Raw genomic sequence first — 17,401 nt, 5'->3', positions numbered from 1 at the left:
ACATTGCCACTTTTCTATCTGTCCCCTTGAGTCAGACACCACCCTCTGGGTATTTCAGGCCACTCCCCTTTGTGCAGGATATCTCTCAGATGAGTCCCACAACAAGGGTACAACTTTCACCCTAATATCCTCTGGGCACAATGACTTTCATAGTGCCCAGCCCAGGCACGAGGTACCTCCCCACACCCCCACACCCCCACCCCCGCCACAGGGAGACCAGAGAGGTCTTTGTGACTTGGAATCAGAGCTCCTGGCCCCTTCTCTCCTGGATCTACCAGCTGACCCCACCTCTTGTACTCCATTCTCCCTGGCTCTCCCTGGCCTCCCCTCTTTGATCCTGAGGGCATGGCATCTGTAGAAGGGAATGGAGCTCACATGCCTGCTACCCAGGGCTGACTTCACCCCACCCTCCAGCTTCTGAAAAAAGAAGTGTTTACCATACATTAAGCATTGAATAAGTGGTAGTAACGTTAGTAATTGCACAATTAACAGTATTCCCAATTAAGAACAACTTTAATGTCCTGTTTTTAATGTTATGATGAATTTTTAATAGTCTGCGCCACCTGTTAAAGCCATTACACATAGCCTGGCACAAAAAGAGAGTTTCTTTCATTGTTTAGGTTAAATGTGTATTTACTTTAAATTTTGAAAAATGTGGTATTAAATTGTTCAATAAAATTCTGCCTTAAAAAGATGGTGAGAGAGGCACCTGGGTGGCTCAGTGGGTTAAAGCCTCTGCTTTCGGCTCAGGTCATGATCCTAGGGTCCTGGGATAGAGCCCCGCATCTGGCTCTCTGCTCAGCGGGGAGCCTGCTTCTCTTCCTCTCTCTGGCTGCCTCTTTGCCTACCTGTGATCTCTGTCAAATAAATAAATAAAATCTTTAAAAAAAAAAAAAAAAGATGGTGAGAGGTGGGTGCTTGTAGGCCTATGAAAGGCTAACTAGTCTCATGGAGGAAGTGAGATTGTGGACATGACCCTTCCAGGGGAAGAAGAAATAATGGTGAGGGAGGGAATAGAAGAGATGGAGAAACAGGAGAGGGGCGAACTAAGGCATGATGGAATTGGCTGTTAGGGCTTGTGAAGTAACAGATGAAGGGAAAAGAGCACTGACCCCTCCCCCCATGCCACGTGTGTGTGGTGTGTGTGTGTGTGTGTGTGTGTGTCTCACACACACACCACATACCACACACACACACAGTAGCAGCAGAGTGATCAAAAGGACACTGCTCCAAGTCTCGGTGACTCGGGTTCTAGCCCCAGCCCCATGACATGACTCCATGTCTCACAGGGAGCCGCAATGGGTCATAGCAGGAGACCTGGATGGTTCTGTAAAAATTAGGAGCTTGGGTAAGTCACTTCACCTGCCAACCTCAATAAGGAAAAGAAAGCAACCTAAAGACTTTCTTCTCTGACAACTATTCTGACTTCTTTTTTTTTTTAAGAATTTTTTTTTTAAGATTTTATTTATTTATTTGACAGACAGATTACAAGTAGGCAGAGAGGCAGGCAGAGAGAGAAAGGAGGAAGCAGGCTCCCTGCTGAGCAGAGAACCCGATGAGGGGCTCAATCCCAGGACCCTGGGATCATGACCTGAGCCGAAGGCAGAGGCTTTACCCCACTGAGCCACCCAGGCGCCCCAACTATTCTGACTTCTAACCGTGGGGTCCAATGGTCTGTATAGATAAGAGATAAACAGCTCAGGGTGGAAATGCAGTGGGCCAGGAGAAACTCCAGTGTGGGTTGTGGGGGAGGGGAGAAGGAACTGACCGCTCTCTTCCATGCTTTGTCCTGTAGCCAGAGGAGAGGGTCTGGGGACCCGGAGAGGAAAGGCCCAGAGAGGAGACAAAGACAGGCTGAACCTGAGGGTTCAGACAGAGGTTGTGACACTACCATTTTCCCCTCATCAGCTCAAGTCTAGGAAAGGGAAGTCAGAAGTCCTCACGTCAGTTCCTGTCACAACCTTTCCTACCTCTCCGCTCCTTTCACTGCCTACCCCTCCTTCTCCAAGGTTCCCCGTGGCTCCTCAGGACAGGGAAGATTGTAACTGGGAGGAGTAAGACCAAGGTAGCAGGGAGTTGTCCTCAGAGATGATGAGGAAGAGTAACTTCCGGCTTCCGGGTCTGATGCTAGAATGGAGGAAGGAACCGGGATTCCAAAAACTGGGGTTCCACTCACACATCCCCATTGCTCCTTTAATACAAGCATAAAGATTTCTGCTGCTGCTCTCTGAAATGATGAGAGGATAAGAATGTACCAGTCTTGGAGGTTCCAGAAGGAACTGGCCTGCGTCTCATCCTCCCCCACACCCCACCCCTCCTAACGAACTACTGGGCAGTTGATGGGGAGATGGGCAGGTGAGGGCGTTATCTTGAGACTGGGTGCACAGTCACTCCAATTGCATTAGCAGTTGGAGAGGTGGATGACTGATGACGTAAGTAAAGTTGGGGAGGGAAAGGAAGTTCAAACAGTGGACGAGGGTGAGTCATCCCAATCACTGCCCAGTAGGTGTCCTAAGGGGGACAGCACCATGGCTTCGGTGTCCCACCCTAACATGGTGATGGCCACCTAGCAGGTGCTCAGCGATGCCCACGGAGTTGTTGGCGGTACAGTTGGTCTCTGCCAAGACCCCTGAAGAATGGCTGCTTCCATTGTGAAGCCAAGGGCTCTGGGGGGGTCTGTCCCCTCGCCCCACCCTGGGACCTCCGACAAGCTTGGGCAGTGACCCAAGGACTTGTGTCCACTCCCTACCCCCTCGATGGTGCCCCTGTACAGCTCTCCAGACATTTCTTATGCAGTAAACGTTTATTAAACACCTGCCTACTTGCTCTAAGCGGGACACCGGGCTAGACCCTGAGGATACGTAAATGAACAAGACTCCATCCCCGACCCCCTAGGAGCTCACAGTCTAGTTGGGGAGGCAGGCACAAAGGAACAAGAAAGCATACATCATCAGCTCCAAACATCAGGCAACATCAGCTCTAAAACAGATGTTATGCTGCACTATGGGAGTCCAGGGGAGAGGGAAGTGATCAGCTCTGGGGAAGACAAGAAGGAACCGAAGTCTTTGCAGAAGTAGTGTCGGAGTAGGGTTCTAAGGGATGCGCAGGATTTCTCCAGATGGTGAGGAAAGCTTCCAGGCTGAGCAGGGAACTGGAGCAAATATGCAGAGGTATAAAGGATGCAGAGGCACTGGGGTATGGCTCGGTGGGGACGGAGGGTAGATGAGACTGGAAGACTCCTGGGGCCACCTAGGAATGGCCAAGCCTTTCCTACACTGGTCTGCTCCAGCCCCTGCCCTGGGAAAGGGAATTGCCCAAGAACTAAAAAAGGGGGCATTTGGGTGGTGTTCCCCACTCAAGTTCAAGAAGAGGTGCTAACGTGTCTAATGGAAAGCAGCGTGGCCAGGCCGGGGGGCTGGGTAGGAAATGCGCATGCCTTTGTGTTCTCTTGCTTGTGTTTTGTTTCCGGTCGCCAGCGGTTTCTAGGGAAGGTTCCTTGTCGAAGCTCCAAGTTTGGCCTGGCTGATCCCAGGGAAAGGCAGACTTGTTTGCATTTGGGGAAGGAAATCAGCGTCTCCTCGAGGCAGAACCAGAGGGTACAGGGCAGGAGACAGGGCCATTCTGGGCAGGATCCTTGGCCCCTGCTCACTGGGCCATTTCTGTAGCCCCTTACCCATCCTGCTTCCCTCCCCCACACCAAAGGCAGTTGGGCAGCTCTGAGAGGAAGTCCCCAAACTTTCTCTCATCCTGCCAAGCCTTCCCCCTCCCACCAGGGGAAGCGCCTGCCTTGGGTGGAGGGGGACACTTTCCTTCCCTCTCAGGGCTCCCCCAGAGTACAGGCGGAGGCGCTGGTCCTCACCAAGCTGGATGGAGATGGGCAGGGGTCCAGGGAGGCATAGGCAGGGGGAGGGGCTGTCAAGGCTGGGGAAGTCTCAGGGCCTGGTGGGGATGAGGAGGGGGATCTGGCGTGGGGGCATATATGGGAGGGGACGGAGGAGGCTGGAGTGGAGGCCACCTCCCGGGCACCCCTGCCCCCTCGGCCTGGAGACCAGTAGCGGCTTCGGAGCCTCCGGAGTAGCATGAGGACTGTAATGACCAGGAGGTCAAAGACAAGTTCAGCCATCTCCACCACAGACAGCACCGAGGAGCCGAACCACAGGCTCCACTGGCTGCCCAGGTTGGACAGGAGGGTGACCATCTGTGAGGAAAAGGGCACACTGACCACGAGGGCCAAGGTGGAAGAAGAGCCCCATCCCTCCTTCCTCAAGGCCCACACCCACCCCTTTCAGCCTCTTGGTGGTTCCCTGGACCCCTTCTGTCCAAGTCATACCCATCTGGCACACTCTTCCCTGTCACTGTGTCCAGAGAATTCTTCTGTCCAAGTTCCCCTTCTTCCAACCTTCTCAACCTTCACCCTTGTCCCCCCCCCTTTCCTTTTCCCCTACCTTTAAGGCCTAGACCCCTGTGGCCCCCCAGGGGCACCCCCTTGTTTTCCCTCACAGCCACCCACTAAGACCTCCAAGAGAATCGCAGGCTCAGTAAGGACATACTGTGACAGAGGGAGACTCCGAGTTGGTTTTGTATTTCAGCTCCTTGAAGAAGATGTTGAGTTTGGCAACACCATTTCTTTGGAGTCGAGGAGAGGGTAGAAGAAATGGCAATGGATTAACTTCTCAGACCCTCATCAACACCCTCCCCTGACCACATCCGCTTCCTAGATTCAGTTTCCTTCCCACCGACTCCTTTCCCCAGCCAGATCAGGGTAGGACTGACCTTTTGTTGTTAATAGTGTAATTGTTCTGTTGGGATAGCATCCGGAAGACCCAGTCCTGGAAAAGAATGGTGGTGTCAATGGGGTCACCCCATATTCTTCAGGCTTACAGAGTACGGTGTGGCATCAAACATACCCAGAGAAGACCACAGTGTTACACACACACACACACACACACACACACACACACACATCCCCTTTTCCCTACTTTACCTGAGATGTCACTGAGGGCCATCGTGAATAACCAGCAGACAGCTGGTAGCCGGTCACACTGGAGATGGAGAAAGGAGCTCAGTGCTTGTGGTGAGGGTCCCCCCACTCAAAGGCTTATTCAGGTACCCTGTACTCTCCCCAGCCAAGTGGGGAGAGTACTAGCCAAGTGGCCTAGCCAAGTGTCCAGCTGCCCAGCCCGTGCCCCAGGGAAGGAAACACTCACCTGCATGGCTTCCGGCACTTGGTGAAACAGCCCAGGCGGTCAGAGGAAAAGGCATCCTGGAGCTTATAGTAACAGTAACCTGTGGGTGCAGAGACATGCCCATTTTCCTGGGGCACCTCCACCTTCTCCACCCCAGACCCAAGAGTTCTCCCAAGATATGTGGGTACCCATATCCCAAGTTGCACTACAGCAATGCTGCCCAAGTGAGAGCACCAAAAACTGTTGAAGAAATTAAGCCAAGGGTGCCTGGGTGGCTCAGTGGGTTAAGCCTCTGCCTTCAGCTCAGGTCATGATCTCAGGGTCCTGGGATCGAGCCCCACATCGGGCTCTCTGCTCAGTGGGGAGCCTGCTTCCCCCTCTCTCTCTGCCTGCCTCTCTCCCTACTTGTGATCTCTCTGTCAAATAAACAAATAAAATCTTAAAAAAAAAAAAAGAAGAAAGAAAGAAATTAAACTAAGTCAGGAAAATTTAAAAAACAAAAACAAAAATTAAAAACCCAAACCAAAAAACAACCCAGGACACATCTGTGTAAAGATGACTAGGATATGGACAAAAATCTTAAAATCAAAAAGAAAACTGGGAACAACTGTGTAAGAAGCACGAGCTTAAACCACAGTGAGATGCCACTTCACACCCACCAGGATGGCCATTAAAAAAATAAATAAGTGTCCGGAGGATGTGAAGAAGCTAGAACCGTCCTTCTTCGCCGCTGGGAACGTGAAATGGTGTGGCCACTTTGGAAAAGAGTCTGGCAGTTCCTCAAAATGTCGAACACGGAGTTACGATATGACCCAGAAACACCACTTCTAGGTATATGCCCAAGAGAACTGAAACACATGTTCACACACGAAATAGAAACAGGACATAGAAACAAGCCAAGTGTCTGTCAACTGATGAATGGGTAAACACGCGAGATGGAGCTGTACCATGGACTATTCTTCCTGAGAAGGAACCTAGTACCACGTGGACAGCCCTGGAAAATGATACGTTAAATACAGGAAGCAGGGGTGCCTGGGTGGCTCAGTGGGTTAGGCCTCTGCCTTTGGCTCAGGTCATGATCTCAGGGTCCTGGGATCGAGGCCCACATCAGGCTCTCTGCTCAGCAGGGGGCCTGTTTCCCCCTCCCCCTCTGCCAGCCTCTCTGCCTACTTGAGATCTCTGTCTGTCAAATAAATAAATAAAATCTTTTAATAAATAAATAAATACAGGAAGCAGTCACAAAGGACCACACAGTACAGGATTCTGGTCCCATGAAATGTCCAGAATGGGCAAATCTGTAGAGACGGAAAGTGGATTAGTGGTTCTCGGGCTTGGGCAAGGGGGCTATGGGTGCGGGTCATGGGGAGCTCAGAGTGCTAATGGGTAAAAAGTTTCTTTGGGGGGACACCTGGGTGGCTCAATCCATTAAGCATCTGCCTTCAGCTCAGGTCATGATCCCAGGGTCCTAGGATCGAGCCCCGTATCGGGTTCTCTGCTCAGTGGGGAGCCTGCTTCCTCCTCCTCTCTCTCTCTGCCTGCTTACGATCTCTGTCTGTCAAATAAATGAATGAAATCTTAAAAAAAAAAAACTTAAAAAGAAGAGTTTGCTTTGGGAGTGATAGAAATGTCCTCAAGTTGACTGTGGCTGCCGCACAGCTCCGTGAGTATACTGAAAACTAAAACTATACTAAAATCAAATTGTGCACTTTAAATGGGTGAATTAAATGGGAGATAAATGATCTCAATAAAGCTGTTACCTAAAAAAGGGAGGGGAGATGACTCTACAGATCTCCCTTCTCCCCTATTTACCAAGTTCTAAGTAAGGTTATTGTGTCATCCCTGCTACTTTCAGTTGCCCGTTCTGGAAGTCCTCCATTTCTGACCCAAATCCCCCATCTGCCAGGACGGGGTGGGGGGTGGGGTGGGGTAGGTCTGGAAAGGCAAAGCAGGGGGGCAGCTGGGCCGTTTCCTCTGGGAAGTCAGGAGTCCTTAGGGAACAGCAGATCCTTAGGGAACAGCAGATTGTGTTTCCCCCCACTCCCCCATTCCTCTCCCCTATCCTCCTGGCTTCTCAGCAATCAGCACTGTTATTTTTCTCTCCCAGATCTTCAAACTCACAACCACTCAGAAATCATTGAGGGCAGCAAGGAGCAGTGGGCAGGGAGTCCCCATTCTGCACATGGGAGGGAGACAACACATCACATCCTCCCCCTGGGCCTTGGCTTGTTCATCTGAGAAGGGAGACAGTGAGGCCAGATGGCCCCAGAGTGTGCTCTGACCTAAGGTAGGAGAGAGGAGAACAGGAAGGTGGGGACTCCCAACTACAGGGCAGGGGGAGAGACCTGTGGGGAGCACACCCAGGGAAGGGAGGAGGCAGAGGGATCCACAGGGACAGAACCGAAAGAGGCAGACGCTAACCTCCGGGGTCTGCCCGGTCCCCTCTCATGTGCAGAGGCTCATCTTCTCCAACAACAGCCACCAGTGAGAGGAGAGCTGGGGAGGGAGGACCGGTCAGTGGAACCAGGTGAGAGCATGCACACCAGGACTGCCAACCTTCTACTTTCTAGTTTCTTGTTTGGGATTTTCTTTCTCTCTCAGCTACTTAGTACAGAGCTTCCACGCAGCATGACTCAACTATAGTTACAGAAAGGAACAGGGATTGGTCTACTCCTAAACCTGGAGACTTCAGTGTTCTCCAAACTTTTTTGATTTTGCCCTCCTGTTAGTAAAAAAAATTGTTAAATTGGGGCACCTGGTTTCAGCTCAAGCGGTGATCTCAGAGTTAGGACATCGAGACCCACATCAGGCTCTGCACTCAGCAAGGAGTCTGCTTGGGTTCCTCTCTCCCTCTCTTTCTGCACCTCCCCTCTCCCACCATGGCCGCTCGCTCGCTCTCTCTCTCTCTCTCCCAAATAAATGAATAAATCTTTTTTTAAGAATCTTAAATAAGGGGCGCCTGGGTGGCTCAGTGGATTAAGCCACTGCCTTTGGCTCAGGTCATGATCTCAGGGTCCTGGGATGGAGCCCCGCATCGGGCTCTCTGCTCCGCGGGGAGCCTGCTTCCTCCTCTCTCTGCCTGCCTCTCTGCCTACTTGTGATCTCTCTCTCTATCAAATAAATAAATAAAATCTATTTTTAAAAATCTTAAATAAGTAACTCTCTATGTATTGATTTATAAATTCCATACTTGCTACTAGAGAACTGATCCATTAGGTACATTATAAAACATATACAGAACGGAAAATGGAGAGATCCATTTAACTTCTAGTGTTTTCTTCTGGCACCCAGTGAGCGGTCTTGTGCCTTGCCCAGCACCTGACAAGTGAGATGGGGAAGCTATAGGCAAAGTGTGCACTGGGACCTCAGGACCACAGAAAGACTTTCCTCACGTGTTTTTCCTTCCTTATGCTGCAAGTTATTTTTAAATGGGGCAATTCTCTATAAACACACAGAAGCCAGAATGCAAAGAGGGAAGCTGAGAGGGATAGAGGAGAGAGAGTGAAAGGAAACCAAGAGGTGAGTCTAAGGGCTGGAACACAGGGGAGAGAGAGAATTAGCATCCCAGAGGGTCCCAGAGGGGAGCGCTCGCTCCTGCTCCAAGAAAGTCCTGGGGCCCAGGGTCAGGCTGGGGCTCCCTGCGGGCTCACCCCAGGAATTGTGCTTCCTGTAGTCACAGAACTCCGAATTCTTGGGCAGTGGATAGAAGATGTAGGCACAGCCACACTGCTTGATCATGTGCTCCTGGAAGCAGGAGCGGATGCACACCTGGAGGAGAGGGGGGTGATGGGAAAGGGGGTTCAGGCCTGCCCTCCTCACACAGCAGGGAAGGGAACCCCTCTTTCCACCTGTAACACACATACACACACACACAAATATACCCCTCCAACTTTCAACTGACCTTCCAGGGCAGGCCTGGAAGATGGTTGCCATAGAAACAGGCTGGTCTCACCTGCTGTGTGTACTTGGAAAGATAAAGGTTCTCCACAGGGACATCACTGCCATTCTTGGTACAGTCACCATAGTTGCCCCCAAGCCTGTCCAGCGCTTCCTGTGAACCCGCATGCACAATGAAGTCAGAGGTCAGAGGTTAGAGCCAGTGGCTTAGGCCCCTTCCTGAGTTCTCTGTCTTCCCTCGGTCCAGAGGATTTGTATCTCCCACCCAGCCAGCCCCTCCTGTCTGCCTGGCCATTTCCAAACATGCCACCAGGGGCCCCCAACGACTAACCCAGGGCTACTTTCAAGGACACTGGCTCCCTACTTCTCCAGCCCCTTGTCCCTGACGCTGCTCCTGAAGACCTCCACCAGCCCCAGACCCACCCCACATGATCTCCCTCTACGGACTTCCGGCTGTCGAGTCACCTCTCCTGCTCTCTCTGACCTGTGGCTCTCCCCTCCCAGGCCTCCCCAGCAGCACCCTTGCCTTCCTCATGCTGATGGAGGTCTCTACGCCAGGCCGCAAGTTGAAGCCGCCGTCATCCATGAAGGCGGGCTCATCCTGCCCGTGGACCATGACCCTGGCTCCAGTCACTGTGGACAGCAGCGGGATGAAGTCATTCTGCTCTGTGCGCAGTGTTAGGGACAGACCTGCGGGTACAGAGGGAGCAGAGTGGGGGCGGAGTTGGAGACGTGTTAGGACACAGAAACCCCCTCTCCCACCTGCCTAGTCTCTATTGCTCCTGAGGAGGGCCTTCCTGTAGGCCAGGAAGACCTACATAGGGATTTGGCAACCCCTGGACTCGATTCGGGGAGGGGTGGGGGTGGTGGGCAGGCAGAATTGGGACAAGGATTCCTAGCACACCTGGAGTGGACACCCAGAGAAGACTCCTTCCAGGATAGGGGAGCCCAGAGGCACATAGCACCTCTAGGACACGAGCACGAGGTGGGTAAGTGCGGGTGAGCAGGGCCGCAGGAAGCCCTGAGGCAGAGGTCAGGGATGGCAGGAATGAGGAATGGCTCACCATTTTTGATTCCAGGCATAGAAGACATCCACAGGTTAGAGCTGTTCTTGCCATTGAAAGTGTAGCAGTTCCCATACATCGGGTGATGAAAGTGAGAGTAATTCCTATCCAGGAGGAGGGAAAGTATGATCAGAAAGGAAAGTGCAGGGGATCAGAGAGAGAACTTTCAGTGACCTTGGTTTCCTGATCACCTACTATGTGCTGGCACACCCTGGGAGCTTTACCCATGTTCCCTGAGCCACTCTTACCAATGGCCTGTGAGGGATCATCCCCATATCACAGAAGAGGAAGCCAGGGCGCAGACATGTCAAGGAGCTGCCCAAGGTCACACAAACAATGATGACCAATTGGGACTCAAAAATAGGTCCTCTACCTTCTAGTCCAGTCTCCTCCCACCAGGCCACCTGACCTCACTGGTCTTGTGACCTCTCTGGCGTCGCTGTGTTGCATTACGAAGACTTTAGTAGTGCCCCTAGCTTTTCATGTATCTAAATCTTAGTTCCCCATTTGAACTGTGATCTCCTTGAGGACAGGGGTCACATCTCATTCATCTCTGTGTCATCTCTGGGTTAACTGCATAGTTCCTGGCATACAGACAATAGAGAAGATGGTTAATAAACAGGGGCCAAACGAATGAAGTGGAGAACTGGGAGCGAACAGGGTTAGGTGAGACCAGCAGTGAGCACAGAGCTGAGAGGAGGAAGGTCAGCACCCAGGACAGGAATGAGCAGGGTTCTGTTGGGATGGCCCTGAGCAAGTCATTTTCTCTAAGCTTATTTTCCTCCCTGTCAAATGAGGAGATTGGAACTAGATGATCTGGAATATCCCACTGGCCTTAAAGAACAAAAGCCCAGAGATGTGAAAGATGGGTGCCCATTCTGGGAAGTGCTAGCAAGCCAGCATTTCCAGAGCAAAGGCTGGATTCAGGGAGGGAAAGAAGAGGCTCCGGAAGTGAACAGAGGCCCGTCCTGGAAGGCCTGTGAGCCCTGCTCAGGGGAGAGAGGGGACAGACAGGTACAACGTTGTGGATGCCCACCACGGGCTCTATGTGGCAGGTGGAATCAACAGATTAGATGGAACAACATGGATGCACCTTAAAATATAGGTTACCAAAAAAAAAAAAAAAAAAAAAAGGCGAGGGACACCTGGGTGGCTCAGTCAGCTAAGTGTTTGCCTTCGACTCAGGTCCTGATCCCAGGGTCCTGAATCGAGCCCTGCGTCGCGCTCTCTGCTCAGTGGGGAGCCTGCTTCTGCCTCTTCTCGCTCACACTCTCTCTCTCTCTCTCACCCTCTCTTCCTCTCTCAAATAAATAAAATCTTTAAGAAAAAAAAAGGTGAAATGAGGCACCACCACTTACACATACATCTCAATCACATTTTGCAAAAAACACATATAAAGAGATACACATTCAGCACAATAGGGGAATCTATGAGAAGCAACAGAATGGGACGGTTAAGAGCACGGACTTCGGAACTTGACTATGTGCGTCTGAACCCCAGCTTTAATAAGCAGGAGCCGTGGAACCCACCACGTTACTTCATCTCTCTGCACTGCAGTTTCCTCTCCGGTAAAACAAGGATGATAACAGTACCTACCTCACCGGGGTGTGGTAAGGATGAAATCACCCTTTGAATGAGGCTTAGCACTTAGGAAGAGCTATATAAGTTTGCTATTAAGGTTATAAAGTAAAAAAGACAGTAGCAAGTGAAGGAAGGGGAGGATTTAGAACCCTCATACACTGCCAGGGAAATGTAAACTGGGGTGATGGCCACTTGGAAAATAGTCTGCCAGTTCCTCAAAACATTAAATACAGAACTACCCTAGGACCCAGCAATTCCACTCCCAGGTGGATGCCTCGGAGAAATCAAAAGATTCATCCCTACAAAAAACTGTATGGAAATGTTCATAACATTACTCGTAATAGTCAAGAAGCAGAAACAATCCATATGTCCATCAACCGAGAAACAGATGAATAAAATGCGGGCTAGCCATACAACAGAGTATTACCCAGCCATCAGGAGAACAAACTGCTGGCGCCTGGGTGGCTCAGTCAGTTGGGCGTCCAACTCTTGACCTTGGCTCAGGTCATGCTCTCTTGGGTGGTGGGATCGAGCCCTACGTCAGGCTCCATGCTCAGTGGGGAGTTTGCTTGAAGATTCTCTCTTCCTCTTCTTCTGCCCCTCCCCCCAATAGATAAATAAATCTTTTTTAAAAAGGTTGGGGGCGGGAGCGCCTGGGTGGCTCAGTCAGTTAAGTGTCTATCTTCAGCTCAGGTCATGATCTCAGGGTCCTGGGAGCAAGACCTGTGCCAGGCTCCCTGCTCAGTAGGGAGTCTGCTTCTCCCTCCCTCTGCCACCCCAGAACCCCACTCATGCTTGCTCTCTCTCTAATAAGTAAAATTTTAAAAAAATTAATAAAATTTCAAATTAGAAAGAATGGGGGCAGCTGGGTGGCTCGGTCATTGGGTGCCTGCCTTTGGCTCAGATTGTGATCCGAAGATCCTGGGATCAAGCCCCACATCAGGCTCCCTGCTCAATGGGGAGCCTGCTTTTCCCTCTCCCTCTGCTTGTCCCTCTCCCTCTGCTCCCCCTGCTTGTGTTCTCTCAATCTCTCTGTCAAATAAATAAATAAAATCTTTTTTAAAAAATTTAAAAGAATGAAGTGTTGATACATGCTATAACATGGACAGGCCTTGAAAATATCATGCTGAGTGAAAAAAGCCAGAGACCAAAGGCCACATAGAGTATGATTCTATGTATACGAAATGCCCATGACAGGAAATACATATAGATGGAAAGTAGATTCCTGGTTTCCAAGGCTTGGAGGAGGGGAGGGAATGGGGAGTGATTGCTGATAGGTGCAGGGTTTCCTTTCGGGGTGAGGAGAATGTTCTAAAATTAGATCATGCTTGCACATTTCTGTGAATACACCATAAATCACTGAATGGTATATATTTAAAGGATGAATTTTATGGTGTGTATCTCAATCAAGCTGTTATTAGAGAAAAGATTACAGAGAAAAGGAGAAAGCTATGATAAGGGGCTTCAACTCTATTTCAGAGGCCATAAGAGACCGTGGAGGATTTTAAGCAGGACTAACTGGGGTAGTTGCAGAATAAAGAGAGGATTTGGAGTCCAAAAGACAATGGGAGGGGAGGGAATTATAATAAGCTGGGTGAGAAATGACGAAGCTCCAGGCTCTGAGCTAAGGAAGTGACCTAACCGTCAAGACTGAGATGAACTCTGGACTTTCCATTGATGGGGAGGTACGAGCAGGGGGCTGGCACAGTGAGAGGACCTTTGGGAAGGTGACATTTAGAGACACTCGGTGGCAGGTGTGAGCTTCCTAGGAGGTAGCTCCTGTCTTCAATCAAACATGAAGACGAGAAACAGGAACAAAATCCCCCGTGCGCGGGACAGAGCGTGTGTGCCAGGTGAGGGTGCGGGCAGAAGCAGGTGACATCTGTCCTCGCTGCCGTGCTGCAGTGGCATGGGGAGGAAAGGCCCCTAGAGAGTGGAGATGCTACCTCAGCACCCTTCCTCAGCCAGGCAGAGACAGCCAGATGGCCCCTGAAACGGTGAAGCTCAAGCAGCAGGAATAAGAGGGAAGGCAGGGGAGGCAGGGGTAGGAGGGGCCAGAGGCTGCCACCTGCCACGACGTCTTTGCGAGGACGTAATGACTGGAGTTCTGGCCCAGGTAATGCCTGGTGGGCACTGCAGGGGAGTGGGAGGGATCCTTAGCTAGAGCTCCCCTGGAAACCAAGGGCAAGCCACATTCACCTGTTGGAGTTCAAGGGCGATGCGACCCAAGTCTCCCTGCAGTTTACAAAATGCCCTCACTTCTTATCTCATGAACTTGGAGATGGGTATAATCAACATCCTCATCGCCTGAATAGAAATGCCAAAAGGCCAAAAGTTATATATATTTTCCTTTTTGTTGTATCCCAAATTCCTAGAACAGTGACTGGCACACAGCCCAGATAGTAAACAGTATTTGCTGAATGAACATTGAATGGATCTCATTTTCCCCCATTTTATAAACAAAGAAATGCTCTCTGCAGAGCGATGTCAAATGCCTTGAGTCACCTGGCTGGGAAGTTACAGAGCCAGAGCAGGGACTCAGGCTCACTCCCTGATTGAGTCCATGCTATTTCCACCAAACCATTACTGTCCTCCTCCTCTGAGAAGATGACCTCCCAGGCACTTTTGAGTTTGGGGCTAGTGAAAAAGAGGCCTTAGAAAGATGGAGACGCATGCTTCCAGCCATGGGAGTCTGAAAGCCAGACCTCAACTCCATCCAGCCTTTCCAGGGCATCCCTATTAGGCTGCCTCACTCAGACCAAGAACCCCTGCAGGATAATCCACAGGGCAGAGGTTTGGACCTGAGCGAGGTAGGTGCATGCCCCTCCTCTCCTCCTGGCACCGAACATTTCCTGGGTGCCGCCCACATGAGCCTCAGATTGCCCTTGGGGAAGGAGACCCTGTAGGGAGCACGGAGGGCAGGCACGAGGGACTCACGCCTGACTGCAGGAGGCCTGGTTGAAGCGGCAAGCGAAGATGAAGTTGTCCAGCATGTCCTCCCCCGGGGCCAGAGAAGTGTCTCGCAGTCTCGCAAGAATGTTGATGTAGTGGAAACGGTACCACTCCCTCACTGCATCCACCCCTGACGAGTAAGTCTGGTAAAAGCAGTCCGATTTGTTCTGGTTGCACTAGACACAGAGATCACAGAGTGTCAGAGAGCCGGCAGCACGGGACAGGCTGTAAGACAGGCTGAGGTCAAACATGGAGTGGTCTGGGGTCCCGAAGGCTAATAGATGGGGTGGGGAGCCAGGACGGGGTTATAACAGAAGGCAGACAGAAGCTGAAGCCCGGAGGAGAATGCACCAGGAAAGCATGGGCTTAAGGGAGTGGTTGGCCAAGGAGACGGGGAGCTGTACACACCTTGTGGGTCATTTCTACAAGCTCTGCAAGAGGGTGGAGCAAGCATTCGTCTCCCCATTTTACCGATGGCAAGACGGAGGAATCATGAGGTTTGCCCCAGTAACAGAGCTAGGATGAAAACCCAGGTCTCCTGGCTGTATGGTCCACTCTCCCCAAACAGGGTCGCTCTTCTTTCCTCTGTTACTCCCCCACTTCCGCTTATGCTCCATTTTACTTTTTATTAAAACAATCTTTTTAAGTCTTTCTCCTGTCTCCTCCTTCTCTCTTAGGCCGTGAGAGCCCCACTTCCCTACTGGTGGGTCCCAACTGAGCCCCACTGGCGGGGACTGACAATTCAGAAAGGTGCTTTTTTCACAACAGATCTGACTTCCGGCCGCTGGAACGCTCCCACAGAGGCCGGGGCGAGGAGAGCCCACAAGTCCGCACACAGAGAGGTGTTAGTTAACTAATTAAAGTATTTTGCTGGCCGACAAGGTCCCGCCTCCCGTCGCTAGGCAACAGAAGGAGGTCCGGAAAGGCAGGCGAGGCCCGGGCGCAGGCGGAACCCGGGACCACCGGCGCCGGGGCGGGGCCGGGGGCGGGGCCTCCGGGGCTCAGGGGGCGGGGCCTTACCAGCTGGAAGCCGATCTTCCAGTCCTTCCTGTCCACTTGGGGGTTGTTGTCCTGCACAATCGATTTGGCGCTGCGGGCTTGGCGGACCCGGGAGGGCGGGGCCAGGACCGCCAGGCGCTGTAGGGGGTGCGGCCAAGTCTCCCCGAGGTCGCGACGACCGCGGAGGTGGGCCCCCACAGTGCTGGAAGAGTTGTACTTGTACAGGTCGTAGAGCGTCTGCTCGGTGATGCGGTCCAGTTCCTCCAGCTCCCCTTTAATTTGCGTGTCCCTGGAAGGGGCAATGGGAAGGGGGTCGGTCTGGGGGGTCGACCTCGCGCGAGTCCCTGGCCCCTGAGGGCCCCAGTTTCCTCTCCCGAAACCGGTAAGGTCGGTTCATCAAGAAGCCTGCGGGGAATAGCTCTGGTGGCCCCAGGGCTCTCTCAGAGGGCGGGGGACGTTGGGGTGTAGACAAGGTGTTCCGCGGGGGCAGTGGAGGCGACTGTGAGCCTCAGCGGTGACGACGTTATTACAGCCTGTTTATCAGAAGGGAGAGGCGGGAGGCGCCTGGCCGGGGGGCGCTCTCCTCCCACTCGCCCTGGCGGAGAGGGGAGCCCGGAACTCCTCTGCCGGTTTCCAGAGCAGGGACAGGGTGTGGCCTCGTCCTGCGCCCACACGCTCCCTCGGACCCGCGGTGTGCGGGTCATCCCACCCGGGTCCCCGCGGGCTCCCCAAAGTGGGCTTTGGGCCCGTCTGCCACCTAGCACCTGCTAAATTAGGGGTGCTGAACTGCACTTCTAAAACTTCCTCAGGAACTTTAAAACTACAGAAGCTGCACACGGCCCCTCCCCATCAAAGACTCAGTTTTAATGAGTGATGGGTGGGGCCCAAACACCAGAAGTTAAACACTGTCCAGTGTAAATCATCACATTCCTTCTCGTACAGGCGCTATTACCCTCTCCATCATGAAAGTCCATAATAGCAGTGCCTTAGGGCTAGAATCTACCAAAACAAAATAGACACATTAATAAATTCAACAAGGTTGTAGGATACAAAACCAATGTACAAAAATTCACTGTATTTCTAAATAATAGCAACAAAAAGATGGAAAAATGAAATCACAAAACAACACCATATTAAATAACATAAACAACATCAAATACCAGGAATAAATTTAATGAAAGGCAGGCAAGAGCTTTATCCTGAAAATCATGCTGACAGAACTCAAAGGTCAAAATGAATGGAGAGTTACATGAGTTCATGGGTCAGCAGACATTCTGAAGAAACCGACAGGCTGATTCTAAGGTGTATGTGGAAATGGGAAGAATGTACAGTGGTCAAAACAATTCTGTTTTTAAGTTTATTTATTTATTTTTAAGTAATCTCTATACCTCACGTGGGGCTCCAACTCAGACCCTGAAATCAAGAGTCCCATATTCTTCTGAGCCAGCCAGGCATCCCTCAAAACAATTTTGGAAAAGAGCAAAGCTGGAGTCCTTAACTCTATCTGACTTCAAACTCACTGTGAAGCCACAGTCAGCAAAACAGGGCAGTGCTTATGTAAGGATAGACAATAGATTAATGGAACAGAATAAAGTCCAGAAATAAACTCACACATATACAGTCAACTGAGTTTTGACAAAAGCTAATGAAAATAATTTTTTCAAACAGATGGTGCTGGAACAACTGTATGCTGTGTGGAGAAGAAAAACAAAAAATTAAAAAAAA

At 51.3% G+C, this 17,401-nt stretch overlaps 1 protein-coding gene across 4 annotated transcripts in view; it reads right to left on the bottom strand.

The window, feature by feature from the left end:
* Positions 1 to 2,773: 2,773 nt before the first annotated feature.
* SCNN1A (sodium channel epithelial 1 subunit alpha) overlaps positions 2,774 to 17,401 on the bottom strand; it is a 30,818-nt gene continuing 16,190 nt past the window's right edge. For 3 of the 4 annotated variants that reach the window (XM_046010683.1, XM_046010682.1, XM_046010681.1), the window contains exons 3-14: positions 15,698 to 15,965; positions 14,663 to 14,853; positions 10,145 to 10,248; positions 9,607 to 9,770; positions 9,136 to 9,234; positions 8,834 to 8,951; positions 7,605 to 7,679; positions 5,208 to 5,286; positions 4,985 to 5,042; positions 4,774 to 4,829; positions 4,551 to 4,626; positions 2,774 to 4,198 (exon numbers count right to left, since the gene is read on the bottom strand). In XM_046010683.1, the coding sequence (XP_045866639.1) occupies positions 3,818 to 4,198; positions 4,551 to 4,626; positions 4,774 to 4,829; positions 4,985 to 5,042; positions 5,208 to 5,286; positions 7,605 to 7,679; positions 8,834 to 8,951; positions 9,136 to 9,234; positions 9,607 to 9,770; positions 10,145 to 10,248; positions 14,663 to 14,853; positions 15,698 to 15,965 (1,669 nt within the window). In that variant the 3' untranslated portion in view covers positions 2,774 to 3,817. The remainder of the gene's footprint in view (positions 4,199 to 4,550; positions 4,627 to 4,773; positions 4,830 to 4,984; positions 5,043 to 5,207; positions 5,287 to 7,604; positions 7,680 to 8,833; positions 8,952 to 9,135; positions 9,235 to 9,606; positions 9,771 to 10,144; positions 10,249 to 14,662; positions 14,854 to 15,697; positions 15,966 to 17,401) is intronic. The other variant, XM_046010684.1, reaches the window with a different exon arrangement.

This window comes from Meles meles, chromosome 7, assembly GCF_922984935.1.
Source record: "Meles meles chromosome 7, mMelMel3.1 paternal haplotype, whole genome shotgun sequence".
Lineage (NCBI taxonomy): Eukaryota > Metazoa > Chordata > Mammalia > Carnivora > Mustelidae > Meles > Meles meles.
Note: the sequence above shows the minus strand (reverse complement) of the source record. Positions and strands in the feature narration are given on the sequence as shown.